Here is a 16,342-nt window from a genome sequence, read left to right on the forward strand (position 1 = left end):
TCTCTCAGCAAAGGTGGTTCAAAAACTTCATTGTAAAACAGAGTTAAATCCTCTGGTCACAGTCGTGAATCTCATCTTATCCTCAGGTGTGTGACACCTCCCCTGCCACGTCCGGTGAGCGTGGTGTTGATGGAAAAGGCACTCAGCTAATACTGATCATCATAAGCAGGGTAAACAAAACAGCAAACTCTTTAGTGCGACTGCGGACCCCTGCGTTAATATTTAACAACGTTGAGAAGACACAGTGAGAGAGAGAGATCTATAAAGAGCACCTGATGTGAATAATGAATGCATCTCGCAGGTGGAGCCACGCACACCGGGTGTCGGATTAATCACAACGCTCCAACTGTGATAATTAAGTGTTCTGGAGCCTTCTCAATAAACAGGACAATGGGAAATTCAGCTGAAACTGATGAAATTATTCAGATCTTAAATCATTATAGCGATGACACCTGGTCTTTACTTTGCCCCAGAATTTGGATACACAGTTTACTCGTCAAATAACAACGACCACCTAACACATTTCAGAGTTTATTGAATAATCAAGTCACAAAAAAATATCCATTCACAGAATTATTTCAATGGTTATTGAGACCAAAACAATCAGATTGGTTAATACCACCGGTCGCGGAGATATTCTTTGTGATTATTAAAAAATTACAAGTAGGTTTAGGCAAAAGTTGTACGAAATGCTCGTCTAGAAAAACAAGCTTCTCAGGTTGCATAAAGATATTTACGCATAAAAATGTAAAAAAAAAGAAACAAAAAAAAGAAGAAACAAAAAAACTTTATCGAAAGAGCCGTGTTGTCGAGATTGTTTTCGACAAGTTACAAATGATATGGACAGTGTGCAGCGGCACAGAAAATTATGTCGATGAAGACGGAGTATTTTCCATAAAAGTGTGTGTGTGTCCGGCACACACACACTGACTGAGTGTCTCTGACGTACACAAACACGCTCCCTGAAGAGGAAAGAGGAGAAAGGACTGTGGAGACCCTGGCTGGCTGTGGTACTGGTCCACTTGAGCTTCTGGATTTTGCACATGCACTCACAAATGTGTAGGACCACGAGTCAGGAAAGAAGGGCAGACGGCCGAGAGTGAACTGAGGAGACAGGAAGGTGATGCCAGGTGGAGCCAGTGGAGCCAGTGGAGCCAGTGGAGCTGCAGCAGGTGGAACTCAGCCCAGTCCAGTGCCAGTCCCCCCCCAAACCCCCCCAGTGTGCAGAAGAAAACCCTGCCAAGCAGCAGGTGTGACCAGCGTGAAGCTGGCAGCCAATGTTCAGCCCCAGCTGGGAGACCAGGTGAGAAGACTCGAGGAGTGGGGCGGGGGGGGGACCAGGTCCTACGAGCACTTCCACACACACACAGCCAAACTCCCTCCGAAGAACATGTACAGCAGGTTCTTCACTTCATGCGTGACCTCGAAGCCGAAGCCTTCGCCGATGACGACGTGCCAGGAGCTTCCAAACTTCTTGTCCATGGATTCTTTGATCATCTTTGCGGCACTCTGGGGAAAAACAACAGCAAGTTTAAAAATAAGGCGACGAGGTGGCGCGGTGGTCAGCGCCGCAGAAGGTCGTGGGTTGGACTCCGGGCCTTGGGGACTCTCTGTGTGGGAGTCTGCATGTTCTCCCTGCGTCTGCTGGCTTCTCTCCAGGTTCTCCAGCGTCCTCCCACACTCCCAACAACATGCATGAGAGGTGAAGTGGAAACTCTAAATGGTCCGTGGGTGTGTGTGTGTGTGTGAGAGTGTGAATGGTTGTTTGTCCCAATATAGCTGTAGTTTCCATCACCTCTACATATGGCCATGAAAAAAAACTGGTGATGGAAACGGCTGAAGCTGGAAAAAACCTCTCAAATATGACTCAAAGGTTTTGCCGCTCTCATGAGGAAGTTTTCCCAGACGCTTCCATCTTGAGGAATGACGCTGGAAGTGTCATGGAAACACTTTCACGTCAGCGGACGAGACGTTTTGTTTTTGTTCACGCGGCAGTTTGGCTTTACTTGTGTTGTCCCACTTGATTTCCAGGAGTTTCTCCCAATGAACAAGCCATGCAACATAGGCCCATCCCCATCATAGGTGCTTTGCAGGGCTCATTATCATTATCATTATCATTATCATGCATCATCGTCGTCATTGGAAATTGAATCACCACAATTCAAGCAGCTAAACCAACAACAAAGTCTGACCGTCACAAACTGCACTCACTTCGTTGTTGGTGGCAAATTTCTCACAGGCGGTGACGCAGAGCTCCATGGTCTCCACCCGCATCTCCTCCGGCATGTCAGTGTGCTGAGACAGAAACACGGCCGTCACTTTCATCAATGAATTTCATTTAGAAAAGCACCAAAAAAATCACAGCCAAAGGTGTCCAGAAGCACTCGCAACACTTTAATTCCCTCGTTGCGTGTGTGAGTTGACGTGGATGAGGATCTTTTTTTTTTTTTTTTTGATGGGAAATCTAAATACACAGAAGTCGTGGCAAACACATTATCACCCTGAGTGATAAACAGGCACGTTGATTGATTGATTGATTGATTGATACTTTATTAATGCCGAAGGAAATTCAAGCACTGTGCTCCACATGAATTTAAGGTTTCAACTACATTTATACTAACTTATATCAATAAATAAATAAATCAAACTTTATTACTATTTATATAGCACTTTTCATACATAATGAATGCAACACACGATGGTTTGCAACACAAGACGATGTATATACATACAGGTAGTACCCAGAAAAATTTGAATATCAAGTAAAAGTTGTTTTATTTTGGCAATTGAACATCAAAGATGAAAACAACACATTTTATTGAGCCATTCCACGCAAATTGACATCTCAAGCAGTTCCTTGTTGTAACTTTGCTGATTAAGATTGTCAGTTTATTAAAACCACAAAGCCACAAACTCAGAAAATTATTATAAAATTTGAGGTTTTGTTTTTTTTAAGCTGCAAGACCTGATCAGCAAAATGCAAAGAAATAAAAACTTGAAATATATTGATTTGCATATTATTCCTTTATATAATATGTCTCATTCACCTTTTAAGTTGAATTGCAGAAATACAACAACCTTTTCAGGATATTCTCATTTTCTGGGTAGTACCTGGATATACACACATACACTACAAGTCAAAAGCTTGGCCACATACTTCTGATTGAATGGTTTTTCTTTCATTTTCATGACTATTGACATTGTAGATTGTCACTCAAGGCATCAAAACTATGAATGAACACATCTGGAATATGTATGAAACGAAAAAAAAAGTGCAAAATAACTCAAACAAGTTTTATATTTTAAATGATCTAGAACAGCCGCCCTCCATATAAAATATATGCAACATAACATATTTAGGTCTTTTTTTTTTCTTTTGCCGAATGAATCCACAGATCTCGCTCGTACATTTGATGTCTTCAGTGTATCTACAGTGTAGAGAGCGGTCAAGATAAGGAAGCTACAGGTGTGTCCAGACTGTTGACTGCCTGGCAGTGTGAACGTGCTTGAACCGTGGCACTGACGTACCCTGATCAGAGGGAAACTGTGCAGTCTCTTATACTCGGCCTCCTCTTTCTTCCCCTCGCCAGTGGCAGCCATCCCGCTGCCTGCAGGGAGGAAGAGCACACGCGTCCACAAAACCCTCTGGTTATAACAGTCAGAGATAGCAGGCAGGCAATGACAGTGCTGAGCAGGTAGTGTTGTAGTGATGGAGATTGGTCTTGGGTCTCAACATCATGAGAGACACCTTGCTGAAAAGAGATGTTTGCGGCTCCATTTAGAAGCAAACTTGATTTAAAGAAGAAGAAAAAAAATACAGGTCATTTTTTTTTAAAATTAATTTTTCTTTGCTATATAAAGTCTTTGGTCTCAAACTCCAAACGTCTTGATCTGCTCTCGATACTCTCTCCAGTACCATGGTGGCAGATTCGACACGATTTCACAAACATGTACAACAAATTACCGGCGTTTTTCCAAGTCCCAGTCCACATTTACCCCCAGCGAATATGCTTCTGTAAATCAGTACAACGTACTAGTGGCATTTAAATAATAAAAAAATTAATAAAACAAAGAAAACATGAATTAAACATGTTAATATGCCGTGCATGTTGGTGAATTTGTGTCGAATCTGCTGACGGCGTCACGCAGCACATCTGCCGCTGTTCGGAATAGGGATTCGGTTAAATGGGAACCAGTGGGGACGCAACACAGTTAACAAAGCTATGTCTGCTGCTAACATTGAGGGCGACGTCTATTAGCCGGTGCTAACCACAAACACTATAGGCTGATACGCGTACAAGACTGCCGTCCTTCTTCCGGAGTTCACAGACTGTGAGGCCGAGTACATGTGCGAAGGCAACGCGGATGAATCCCGTTAATCACGCGGCTGGTGAAAGCGCTTCGGATGGCTAGCCTAGCCAGCTAGCCTAGCCTGTTTACTAGCCAACAGCTGATGGTACACATCGATGTTTTTGCGCTGTCTAAAGCGACGAGGCGTCACTCAAATCGGACTATGACGTCGAGCTGAAAATGTGACCTCGTGCTTCAAAACACGCCGGGAACGAATGGGCACGCGCGCCCGCACTTACTTGGATTATTTTTAATTTTTTTTTTTTCCTGCCCTGCGAAAAGTTCTCCTTCTTCGAGTCCCGGTTGTTAGGGCGACATTTTAAACAAGTGATGTCTGCTGCATGGAAACCCCCGCCCACCTGGGCTGCGCTCTCATTGGTTCACAGTCTTTCACTCACTGGAGTGACGCCCCAGTTTATCATCCCCTATAAAAAATAAATAAATAAATAAATAAATAAATAAAAAATAATAATAATAACACCCGACAGATGAAGTATGCGTCGCGCGAACTGCGTACAAAACAATACGACAGGAAGCACAAGATGCATGCGTTGAACTGCTGGCGACTCTTCCCCTCCTCCTTTAAGACTTTTCTCTTTGATCTCCGGATGTCGCCTTCATCTCACGATTCTTTCCGAAGAAGCCCGAAGGAATGGGAATCCGTGACGTAGGTCGCTGGAGAAAAATAAGGGGGGGCAAGAAAAAAAAAGAAAAAAGGAAGCCTAATACTCAAAGAAAACAACAACAACAACATCAAAAACAAATTAACACAACTTAAATATGCTCGAAAGGAGTAGGAAGAAGTACTGGACTTCTCCAAACTTATCGTGCTCAAGAAAAAGATAATAATAGCATAAAAACAAACAAAAAATAGGAAAAATAAATAAATTAAAAATTTAAATGAACATGAAAATGCACCAAAACCAAAGTTTATGGTTACTGCCACACTGGATGTACCTAGGATGGGAAGTGGGAGAATACAGAGATTCTAGCTGATACTAAACCAACAAGATTAGTAACAACAACAGTAATAATAATAATAATAATAATAATAATAATAATAATAATAATAATAATAATAATAATCTGATTCAATGGCATCGGATGCCTTTTTGCTTTGATTGATTGTTATGAATCAAAACATAGAAACAAGTGTAGCCTGATTTGCAATGTAAACCACATTCGTACTGTGACAGATAGATAGATAGAGACTTTATTGATCCCTTTGGGATGACTCCCTCAGGGAAATTAACACTTCCAGCAGCAGTAGTAGCACACACCAATGGAAAAAGAAATTTAAGCACACAGATTCAAAGAAATAGCAGCACACAGATAAATAAAAAATAAAATAAAATAGCGGCACACAATAGCGGCACACAGGTATAAAATAATAAATAATTACTAATATACATATACATAATAATGGCCACCTCCCTTCCCTACCACTACCCTCAGCACTCTATGTCCTCCTCCTCCCCCCAAGTGAGGAGTTGTAGAGAGTGATGGCGTGATGGACAAAGGACTTCTTGAGCCTGTTGGTCCGACACTTGGGAAGGAGCAGTCTATTACTATCAGAATCAGAAATGCTGTGAGGGAAATTCTGTTCCTGCCAGAGCTCCGTTCAACCAACACCATTCTGTACACAGTGCATGCAAATAAAATAGCAGCATGCGATAACTGAAATGAAAGAGAAGAACAGGCCAAGAGGCTCTCAACATGAGAGTGCAAATGTCTTAGTCATGGAAAACAATCAGTCGACGATGAAGTCGAGTGGAAGTGAATGTGTGTGGTTTCACAGTGGTTTGACAGTGAGTTGGACAGTTTTAATTGCCGCAGGAAGGAACAACGCAGCAACGAGTCGTTTCTCATCAAAGCACAAAAGCTGCGGGCTACGATTTGATTACGTTCATATTCATTTTATGCTGTTTTTTTAAATATAGATTGAGAATCGTGGGGAAATTGTAGGCATTCAGATTGAAGCACACTCAGTTTAAATGACGCCAGTCTCGATCCTCCCAGAGAGAGAAGAAGCTAAGCAGAGAAATCCAAAGACACGGAATCTCTTCCCTCTCCAACAGTGCAGACGCTTTTCTCCCTCTTTGCGTCACACCTCTTTCACCACCATTGTCAGTCAGGGCCACGTGTGTGTGTGTGTGGGAGGGGGAAGGGGGGGGGGGGGGGACCTGGGAGCCAATAGGATGGAGGAGAAGGGAAAAAGAAAAGTTGTGGGCCTATAAGACCTGCTTCACTGATGTGTAGTTGTGTCATTCGGCTCTTCAACTTCCTCCCACCAAACCTTCTCCTACCAAACAACTCTTGTTTTTTTTATGTTAATAAAGCTTTTTTTTCACTCTATAGAGTATCAATTCATATTTAAAGGCCTTCATTTAATATCAGTATTCCGTCAGGAAGGGCTCTGTTGAGCAAACCGCTACAAAATGGACTTTTGTTTCTTTTGCATGCCTTGTTTAAGACAGAAATGTTACTTTATTTACTTTATTCACAAGCGTTCCAAGGTCCCTTCATGGACGCTGTGTTAAATCTTCCAGTTTCAAACAAACCAAGAAAACCAAAGAAAATGCAAATGAATCACAACTTCAATCCAATGGTTTATTTTGTCCACATTGTGTTTTTTTTTTATTGAACAGCTTTGGTGAAGAATGAAACATCCACCACAGAGTTACTTTCAAGCGTCCTACTAAACTTCAATCCACCGAGGCGACAGCTGAGCGTCAGCAAACAAGTGAGTGCGACTGTCGCAACGTGTTTCTTCGTGGGTGACAGAAACTGCTGTGGAATTCATGCAGGTACATTTACATTCCGTCTGGCTTACATTCAGGGGGTACAACACGAGTTCACCAAAGTCACAAAGAGTTGTCAGAGCTTGAGCATGGGAAGGTGATTCGCAGGTGCGGAGCTCCCACTGGGGAACGGCAGACTGACAGTACAGCTACAGTACGACTGTGGCACAGAGGAACACAAGCAGAGGAAAATGACACAATATACATTTTAGAGTTTGCTTTGTTTTTGTTTCGTTTTCCTTTTTTTTCTGTTTTTTTGAAACAAAGAATTTCGGCAGTGGAGAAAACTTAAAAATTACACGACAATCAATCACTCTACAGGTTCACCAAACGCTTTTTTTGCTTTCCATCAAATGAGGAAATCAAACGTGTGTCACAAAGTGTCGCCCAGTTTGTCGTACGGAGGGACACAATCACTGCAGGCACAATGTAAAGAACACAAGACGTCCCGGGAACTGTTGGACTTCCACCATTGTCTCTTTGTTTTAGAACTATTGAGAGCCCTCAGTCTGAACGTAGGTGCAGCACAGCCAAGAGAACCTTCACCTACAACCAGGTGAGCCAGTGATGCGTCTGTCATGGTTGGGTTGTCATGGGTTTGTGTGTCGACAGGTGTTCACACCAGCACGGAAAACAGACAACAGTTTGAAAACTTTACAGTTCGGTCCAGCAGCAAGCCTCCCAACATAAGCAAATAACAGCATAGTGTTTCACAAGCGTCAGCAAAATTTCACAAAATTAAAACACATTCTGGGTTTTCTTAGCTTCTTGCCAAGACGGCCTTCACTGCTTGGAGATGGCGGCGTTGGACCGATGAGTCCCATGACAGGGGTCCAGGGACTCCTTGGTGGCACCACCGTAGACGTCCACGTCGTGATCAGTCCACGGGGCAATGTTGCCGAGCGCTGAGAAGCTGCAGCCCGCCAGCGCGGCCACCTCTGCCGAGTTCAGCAGCCGGTCCCACAGGTTGAACTGAGAAAGTTCCCCAACCAGCGCCTGGGAGGCGTCAAAGTGGCCGCCCAGCGTGTCCTTGAGTGGAAGAAGAGGAAAAGCAGAGGAGCGTGATGATGATGGTGGTGATGATGATGATGACGATGATGATGGTGATGGTGATGGTGATGATGGTGGTGGCAGAAAGACAGAAAAATTGTGTTCCACTGGTCTATAAGTCAACGGGCTGACTGACTGAGATCCCAGATGACACACACACACACACACACACACACACACACACACACACACACACACACACACACACACGCACACACACATACACACAAACAGAAGTCCAACTGTGGCAGCAAAAGCTCCGCCAACGCACTGAAGGATTCTCAGGATTCTCCTGAAATAAGATTAAAAACCTGTGAATCCCATTCGGGGCGACCTTTTGATGGGAATGCAGGGGGGATTTAGGCCGTGGTCACCTCACCCCAGACAACAGAACTCATCAGCAGAGATTAATGTAGTGCTGGTTCTCAGCATCCTGCACCATTTGACTTCAAGCTCTCAGCTTATTTGTCCTCTGGGTAATTGGACAGGCTTCAGAATGAGCTCGGGGATGTTCTTTTGTCTCGGGGGGGGCTGATTTAATAAAGGTTGCATAATGTTTCTCTCTCGAATCAAAATCAAGTCCAGGTGGTTTTCTGTAGGGGTGAAACGATGCAACTTCCAACTGTGTTCATTTGCAAAAGCTCCGTCGCAAAACTTCCGTGGCCCTCGGACAAAAATAATTGCCCACCCTGGACTGAAAGTGTCAGCCATTATTTCATTGACTGGTCCCGGGCTGTGTCTCAATTCAGGGTCTGCACCCTGAAGGAAGCGTCCTCCGTCTGAAGGAAGCGTCCTCCCAAGGACCCGGCCCAGAAGGACCAACCCAAACTCCGCCTCCCCGGTAACCACCCAGGACGGTCTAGCCTTGGGCGTATTTCCTGGTTGCGTCACCGCCGTTCCCTCCTGCTGGCCAACCCTGGAAGTGACGTTTTCATAGCATCAAGCTAACCATTGGTTCTCCATCTAACGATGGCATTGGACGCTCGAATAAGTAAAAACCCTTCGTTAGAAACTTCAATATTTAAATTTAAACAAAGTGTCTTTGTCAGTAGATGGCGCTAATTTCAGCCGACTTCCCAGGATCCCAGGATGCTTTGCAGCAGCACGCAAAGCATCCTGGGATACAGAAGGAGGTGAAGGATAGTAGCGCTGCAGCCTTGGAAGTCTTCTAAAACGAGGGCGCATTCCCAGTACGCATTTGGAGCGTCCTTCGGACTTTTGGGAATTGGGAGGAGCCTTCGCGCAGTGCTGTGACGCAACTTCCTTTCAAAATGCGTACTGCAAGGATGCAGAGCCTGGATTGAGACACAGCCCCGGTGTGTGCCTCACCTGCTCCTGTCCCAGTATGAGGACTCCTCCTGGTTTGATGGGATGCCATGCAGCCAGTCCCTCTCCTCGACCCTTCAGCTTGCCCCCCTGGTAGGCCTTCCACACGCCGTCCCTTAAGGTCCAGCTCACACAGATGTGTTGCCACTCGTCCTGCGGTAGGGAGAGAGGCAGCTGCGCCACCTGCAGACCAGAGGATGCAAAGACGGTTCTTTCTCTCTATCTTTTGCTTGCGCATGTCTCCTGCATGCAAGCACAGTGGACAGCTTCACCTTTCAGTGGTCGCATCGCTGTAGCCAAGGACAAATTCAAGACATGGCAAACTGATGATGTACTTAAACATGTTATTAACATATTTATATATATCATTATTAAATTATATTTTAATATTTTTATTCAAATTTCAAGAGAGGGTTGCATTGAGTTCAAACATTGGCCTCTGATGCCGTCCATGGTCCATGTTCAGTGTGGTGCACACCATGGTACTAAACAGCACAGTGACTATTGAAGACACATGTGATGCTAATTACTGGACACATCTTATTTTAACCTACTGTTTGGTCTCCATGGTCATTTTCAATCATTTCTCTCATTTTTGTCCAGACCAGTTTCATTATTATTATTATTTTTTTAATGATTCTATTGAACTACAATTCAAAAGCAACATGTGATTATTTATTTATTGCGCCTTTTGTCAGGTTTTTTTTGCCAGCTATTTCAGTTACCATTGTCAGTTTTTCGCACTTTCGTACCAACAATTTTTTTGCCCACGTTTGTGTTACATCTAATAAAGCCATTCTATTTCAAGAGTGGGAAAAAATGACACACATACGAAAGGGATACACAACATACAGTACTACCCGGAAAATTAGAGTAGTAAAAGTAAAAGTAAAAGTAAAAGTTGTTTTATTTTGGCAGTTTAACATCAAAGATGAAAGCAACAAATTTCCTTGAGCCATTCCACGCAAATTGACTTCTCAAGCAGTTCCTTGTTGTAACTTTGCTGATTAAGATTTTCAGCTTATTAATAAAACCACAAACCCACAAACTCAGAAAATGAGAATACTGTGGAAAAGCTTCAGTTTTGTACCTTCAAAGAGTCCAAAGAATCCAAAACCCCTGCAAAAGGCTCCTGAGCCTTTAACAAGTCTGTGTTGGGTTGTTGGCTCAGAAGAGTTCACACATGGGCATAAATACAACAACCTTCTTAGGAGGTTCTCATGTTCTGGGTAGTACTGTCTATTTTTTTTTTTATTCCAGCAAATAGTTTCATCTACCTTGTCATTGATGAGCAGCTCCACAGGGTTGTGGATCCCCTGCAGCAGCACCAGCTCATTGGGCTGCCCAGGGACCGAATAGGAGAAGGGGGTCCCAATGCCCCCCTCCTTGGCTTTCAGCCATAAGCAGGCAGTGAACGCATACATCTCTGTGATCTCCTTCCTCACCAGGCCGTACATGTAGTTGGTGCGCATGGGGAAGGACAGGACGAAGCCCTCGGGGAAGGAGGGCTCTGTGAAGGCTTCAGAACAACACACAGAACACACAGTGAGACGCACGCAGACAGACAGAGGGACACTTACACAGGCCGTAGGTGTCCAACCTCTGGCCCGCTGGCCAAATCTGGTCCGCAGGGTCATTCTATTGGGCCCGTGAGGCAATATTAAATCACTGCTATAGAGCTGCTGGGCCGCCGCTATTACACAGCACATGGAACGTTTCCGCTACAAATCCCAGAATGCTCTGCTGGTATTTTGACCAGGACAATCATTGAAGGATATTATTAAGATGACTTCATTGGTTTACTGTTATTTTATTTATTTTTTAAATTTATAATTAGTCCGGGGAAAATAAAAAAAGAGCCTTTTTCCAGATTTTAATTGACATTTTATTTTGACGAGCTTTTTTTTGTTGAAATTCAATTTTGCATGTGTGCAATATTATGTTATTTATTGCATAGTATCGAGCTTTGCTTGCTCCATATCCAGGTTGAAGCAAAGCTTCTTTGGGTCCCTATGAAAAGTTTCCCTCTTCTATCTGGAAGAAGATCGTTTTTCAATAAATATCAACGTTGACCAAGTCCAGGTTTGACGCCCTGGTTTAGGCAGACAGGGAAAGCGTCGACCTTCTTGCTTAATGATGAACCTTTCTAACTACAGGGCACATTAAACCAACAGTGTGTAAAACTGTGTCACATAGCGGCCGGATTTTAGATTGCAGCGCTCGTTCACGCACGCCCTCTCCTGAGCTTGCCGCTGAACTACGGTGGTCCTTCGCAATCTAAAGGCACATTTCAATCAGCCTAGTTGACAAAAGCTGAAGTCATGTTCAGCCAATGTTACAATGTCAGGCTCCACAGTGCAGCAGACTCTGCAAGCCTGAGTGCAGCAGGAAGTGGCTGCAGGAGGTTGGTTGGAAAACCAAGCTGCTTTTATTTCACAGTAATTATACGCTGAAACATATTGGTGGAAAGTATATGAAGCTTTTACCAATAAATCATGGCAGATTTCTACTCATTGCGCCTTTTTGAGAAAGGCGACAGAGAGGCTGCAAAAAGCAGGAAGTAAAACCTGAATATTTAAGGAGGTCGTCTACTTCCTTTTCACATTCCATCCTCTTGGAATTGTATTTTATTTATTTATTTTAAAAATTAGTTGCTTGGAAGAAGCTCAACACACAACCAATATGACACAAGCACTCTGTCAGCCCCATGAATCTTTGATAAGTGCAGCACTTTCACAGTCCCAAATCAGCTCAGCCTGCAATCCAAAGCTTCTTTTTCCTGCTGGTTTCTTTCTCCAGTGGTGCTTTATCTCCAGCTAGCTCTATCTTTTTTGGGGGAATTATGAATTTTAATCTCCTCCTTGCTCTCTACTGTTACGATGACCTCGCTCACCAACACGGCTCAGTAAAGTTTCATCCCAGCCTTCTCTTGCTTTGGCCCCTTTGTACACCAGTTTCCATATCCAGCCTCCTGCTGATGCCTTCACTCCACCACCACTCCCACCACCTCCACCCCCCCCGCCCCACCACCACCACCACACCCCCTGACCCCCCAACCCCCGGCACTCACTGTGCTCCAGCTCGGTGACACGGTGGCTGACCACGTCGAGGCCGTGGTCGATCTTCTCGTGTTGACCCTGCGTCTCCTTCCTCATGGCTTGACGCTCCTTCTCCAACATCTTGATCTTCCTCTCCAGCTCCCCCTCCAGATCCTCCACCCTCCACGGGGCTTTGCCACGCCCGTGGGAGGCCTTGGAGGAAGGCTTGGACACGGGCGACGAGACGAGCCGCCGACCCCCGGAGAAAGCTGCTCCAGGCTGCAAGGAGCTGCCCCCCGCGGGCCGAGCAGGAACCTTTCCCGTGTTGCCATCTAGGATGCGGCTGCTGCTGCTGCTGCTGCTGCTGCTGCTGCTAGCAGCTGCGCCTGTGGGCGTGTCAGTGAGGTTCAAGACACCAGGCCCTATTTCTGCCTGAAACAGTCACGGAAAGAAAAATCTTTAGGAGGCTGTGAATGGGAATTGGTTAAAGTTCATCAAACAAAAGGTGGTCAGAAGACATCAAGGCAGACAATAAACAAGTATAAAATTAACTGATAAAGGATTTCTTTGTCTATTAGTTAAAATGGCAACCACTTTAAAAGACAAACTTTTAACTGACTGTGCAAAGGCAGGGGTGGATGCATTTCCATCACCACAAGAGTTGTGCAAAAGCTAAATCATTAACCCAGTTTGTCAGTGGAGTCACTCAACTCTGTTTGTCTGCAGTACGGTTTGCGATCCAGCAGGTGTTGTACTGAGGAACAGAAGCTGCGTTTCCATTCACACCAGAATTGCAGAAAACCTAAATACGGCACTGAAAACTGGAAAAACCTTGGAAAAAGCTCTCAAATGTGACTCAAAGGTTTTAAGGCTCTCGTGAGGAGGGTTTTTCACACGTATCAACATAGAGGAATATCGCAAAAGTGTCATGGAAACACTTTTTTCACATCACGTGACCAGTTCACTGAGCAGTGAAAATGCTCCAAAACGCAAAATGTTTTTGTACCTCCTCACAGTGGGGTCTGGCAGGGCCCAGAGTTCACCAGAATTACAGCCAGTGCGCTTCACACCATTCAATGCAAACACCTGCAAATGGCCGAAATCTTAGAAATAAATACATGGCTTTTATTTTGAAAGTGAAACTGCCACGGAAACGCAGCTGGTGCGAGTACCTGCATGTGCATTGTGAGCTGACCTCTGTGCCAGTTCACACACGTGCGCACACACACACACACACACACACACACACACACACATACACACCCTCACAAACAAACCTCATACTGTCTCCCTCCACAAGCAGCACCACATGTTCTCACCAGGCCAGCTTCATCTTTTATTTATGGCTCGGTGCTGCTGCTGGGTGTGTGTGTGTGTCTGTGTCTGTGTCTGTGTGTGTGTGTGTGTGTGTGTGTGTGTGCTCTGCGGGGAACTAGCAGCTGAAAATAATTCACACAGGTGCATGAAGACATGGGGGAGGAGCAAACACAGCAGAGGTGACAGTGTCTTGAGAAAGAAAGGAAAATGAACGGAGGTGAAGAGAGACAAAGAGGCGAGGGGAAGGAAGAGAAGGAAGGGAAGGAAGGGAAGGAAGGGAACTCATATGAGGCTTTCAGGCACTGCTGTAAAGGTCTTTGGACAGGAAGTCTGTGTGTACGTTGTTTGTGTATTCTGCACAGGACAGGAAGGAAGAGCGACCAAACAAGTAAAAACGGTGACAAGCCTGATCCATTACTTGGATCACCTCAGTTCTATATATACACATTTTTAAAAAATAATAATAATAATGTACGCGCCAATACCACGACGCCAATCCCAGCTGCATGATGTTGCTCTTTTGTTAAAAGTCTGTTTGTATTGCAGTGAAACTTGTGACAGTCGCCCGTTTTGTTTTTTGTTTTTTACTGGTTTGCATGTTAGTCTGCTGTTATCATTGCGTATTTGATTGTCTATTGTGAAACAGTCTTATGTGTGGCGTGACACCTGAATTTCCACCAAAGAGATAAATAAAGTGTATATCTATCTATCTATCTATCTATATATCTATATATCTATCTACATAGCAAATGTTGACTTTCAGATGGCTGCCCACTGCAGCCACTGGGAGCCAAAAGTGTGTGTGTGGGGGGGGGGGACGGGACATACAAACAAACAAACAAACACACAAACAAAATCAAGTCACAGTGGTTCAGAATGGTTTGCCTCAATGCGAAACACCTGCGCCAAGTCAGCTTCCATTTACCTCGAGCTTCTCGATGCGGTCCTTGAGGTCCATGATGGCCCTGGCCAGCTCCTCCACGGCCTTGGCGGTCTGGAGCTGCGCTGCGGCGGAAGCAGAGCTCACGTCGTCCCCAGCCATCACCCGGCGGTTCCCGCTCCAGATGCCGACGCTTCGCTCCGGCTCGTTCCTCTCCCCCTCCAGGCCACTCTCGCACTCGCTCAGCTTGCCCGTCAGCTCTCGGATGGTGCGGTGGTCCATCAGAATCTGGTCGTTCTGCTGCAGGACCATCTGCCGGAGCTCCTCGGCGGTGATCCGCAGCTGAGACCAGTCTTCGTCCGCGGCTCGGTACATCGACTCGTCCGCCTGCTGCTGCTGCTGCTGCTGCTGCTGCTGCTGATGCTGATGCTGCTGTTGATGCTGATGCTGCTCCCGCCTCTGCCGCATCTCTTTGCCGTTGCATTCTCCCGGCAGCGGGACGGGCGTGCAGATCAAGCGGCTGAAGCTGAACTGCTTGGCGCCGCCGCCGCCGCCGCCGTTCGTCCCCTCGCCGAGGTGGAGCTCGTTCAAGGTGGGGACCTCCAGGCCGAGGCCGTCGAGCCCGTTCCGGCCTCCGCCGAAGGAGTCGGAGCCGTGCAGCGCGCCCAGCGGGCCGGCGTGGGCGAACGAGCCGCCCGGCTCCAGCGGCTGGAGCAGGAGGTCCGGGGTGAGGGTGCCATTTTCGCCAAGAGGCGCGGCGCGCTTCCGCGGATAAACGCTGGCGATGATGCAGATGACGGCGCCGAGGAAGGCGAGGCTGCCCGCTCCCACCAGCACCACCATGAACTTCATACTGAGGCCGATGGAGACGATTATTGGCCGGGGGGGAAGGGGGGGGCTCACAAGTGGATACAAGCGCGAGGGCTGTAAAAAAAATAAAATAATAATAATAATAATAATAATAATAATAAAAATAATAATAATAATAATAATAATAATAATAATAATAATAATAATAATAATAATAAAAAAGAAAGAAAGAAATGAAACACCCTGACAACGTCGAAATGATCAAAGCAATGAAAGGAATGTGATGAGCTACATGTGAATGTGCTACAGTTGCGCTCTCAGTTCTATACTGTGTGTCTGTTTTCTAGGTTGTACGGACGGAATATATCCGTCTATCTATAACAATCACCAGTCAATTATTGTGATGGGGGGGGGGAAACAACAATAATTCTACTTACACTGAGGTTGTTATGAGCAGAAGCTCTTCCGAGAGACTATTCCTCCTTTTCTTCTTCTCCTGTGTGTGTGTGTGATAATGATGGCACCGCGCTGTCTGGACCACTGACGCTCCCTTGACGTCCCGGTGTTGCTAAGCTGCTCTCGTCCGCGCGTCACCATGGCAACCAGGAGGAGAGGAGGGGCGACGGTGAGGACGTGCGGCAGTTATAGAGGTGAAGGATGCGCGCGTGCGTGCGTGCGTGCGTGCGTGCGTGCGCGCGTGTGTGTGTGTGTGTGTATTAGCAGTACACACCGATACTAAGTACTAGCGTTTTAGTCAAGATTGCACTAAA

The 16,342-nt window shown here is 45.6% G+C and overlaps 2 protein-coding genes across 3 annotated transcripts; both read right to left on the reverse strand.

The window, feature by feature from the left end:
• Positions 1-1,342: 1,342 nt before the first annotated feature.
• LOC142879622 (dynein axonemal light chain 4) lies at positions 1,343-4,766 on the reverse strand. The gene is made up of 4 exons (XM_076013006.1): positions 4,590-4,766; positions 3,529-3,608; positions 2,212-2,295; positions 1,343-1,509 (listed from the first exon to the last, which is right to left on the reverse strand). The coding sequence occupies exons 2-4, from the start codon at positions 3,598-3,600 to the stop codon at positions 1,345-1,347; spliced, it is 321 nt and encodes a 106-aa protein (XP_075869121.1). The 5' UTR covers positions 3,601-3,608; positions 4,590-4,766; the 3' UTR covers positions 1,343-1,344.
• Positions 4,767-7,917: 3,151 nt separating this feature from the next.
• Positions 7,918-16,096, reverse strand: nptxrb (neuronal pentraxin receptor b). Of its 2 annotated transcripts, XM_076013021.1 has the most exons (6): positions 16,010-16,096; positions 14,808-15,615; positions 12,598-12,997; positions 10,805-11,046; positions 9,531-9,710; positions 7,918-8,180 (listed from the first exon to the last, which is right to left on the reverse strand). In XM_076013021.1, the coding sequence occupies exons 2-6, from the start codon at positions 15,612-15,614 to the stop codon at positions 7,935-7,937; spliced, it is 1,875 nt and encodes a 624-aa protein (XP_075869136.1). In that variant the 5' UTR covers position 15,615; positions 16,010-16,096; the 3' UTR covers positions 7,918-7,934. The 2 variants fall into 2 exon arrangements, with proteins under 2 accessions (XP_075869136.1, XP_075869128.1); XM_076013013.1 differs by lacking the exon at positions 16,010-16,096 and having other exon boundaries at positions 14,808-15,641.
• Between the last annotated feature and the right edge of the window lie 246 nt (positions 16,097-16,342).

The sequence above is a fragment of the Nelusetta ayraudi genome, unplaced genomic scaffold (genome assembly GCF_046127955.1).
Source record: "Nelusetta ayraudi isolate G7.1 ecotype Tasmania unplaced genomic scaffold, CSIRO-AGI_Nayr_v1 ptg000006l, whole genome shotgun sequence".
In the NCBI taxonomy this organism is placed as follows: domain Eukaryota; kingdom Metazoa; phylum Chordata; class Actinopteri; order Tetraodontiformes; family Monacanthidae; genus Nelusetta; species Nelusetta ayraudi.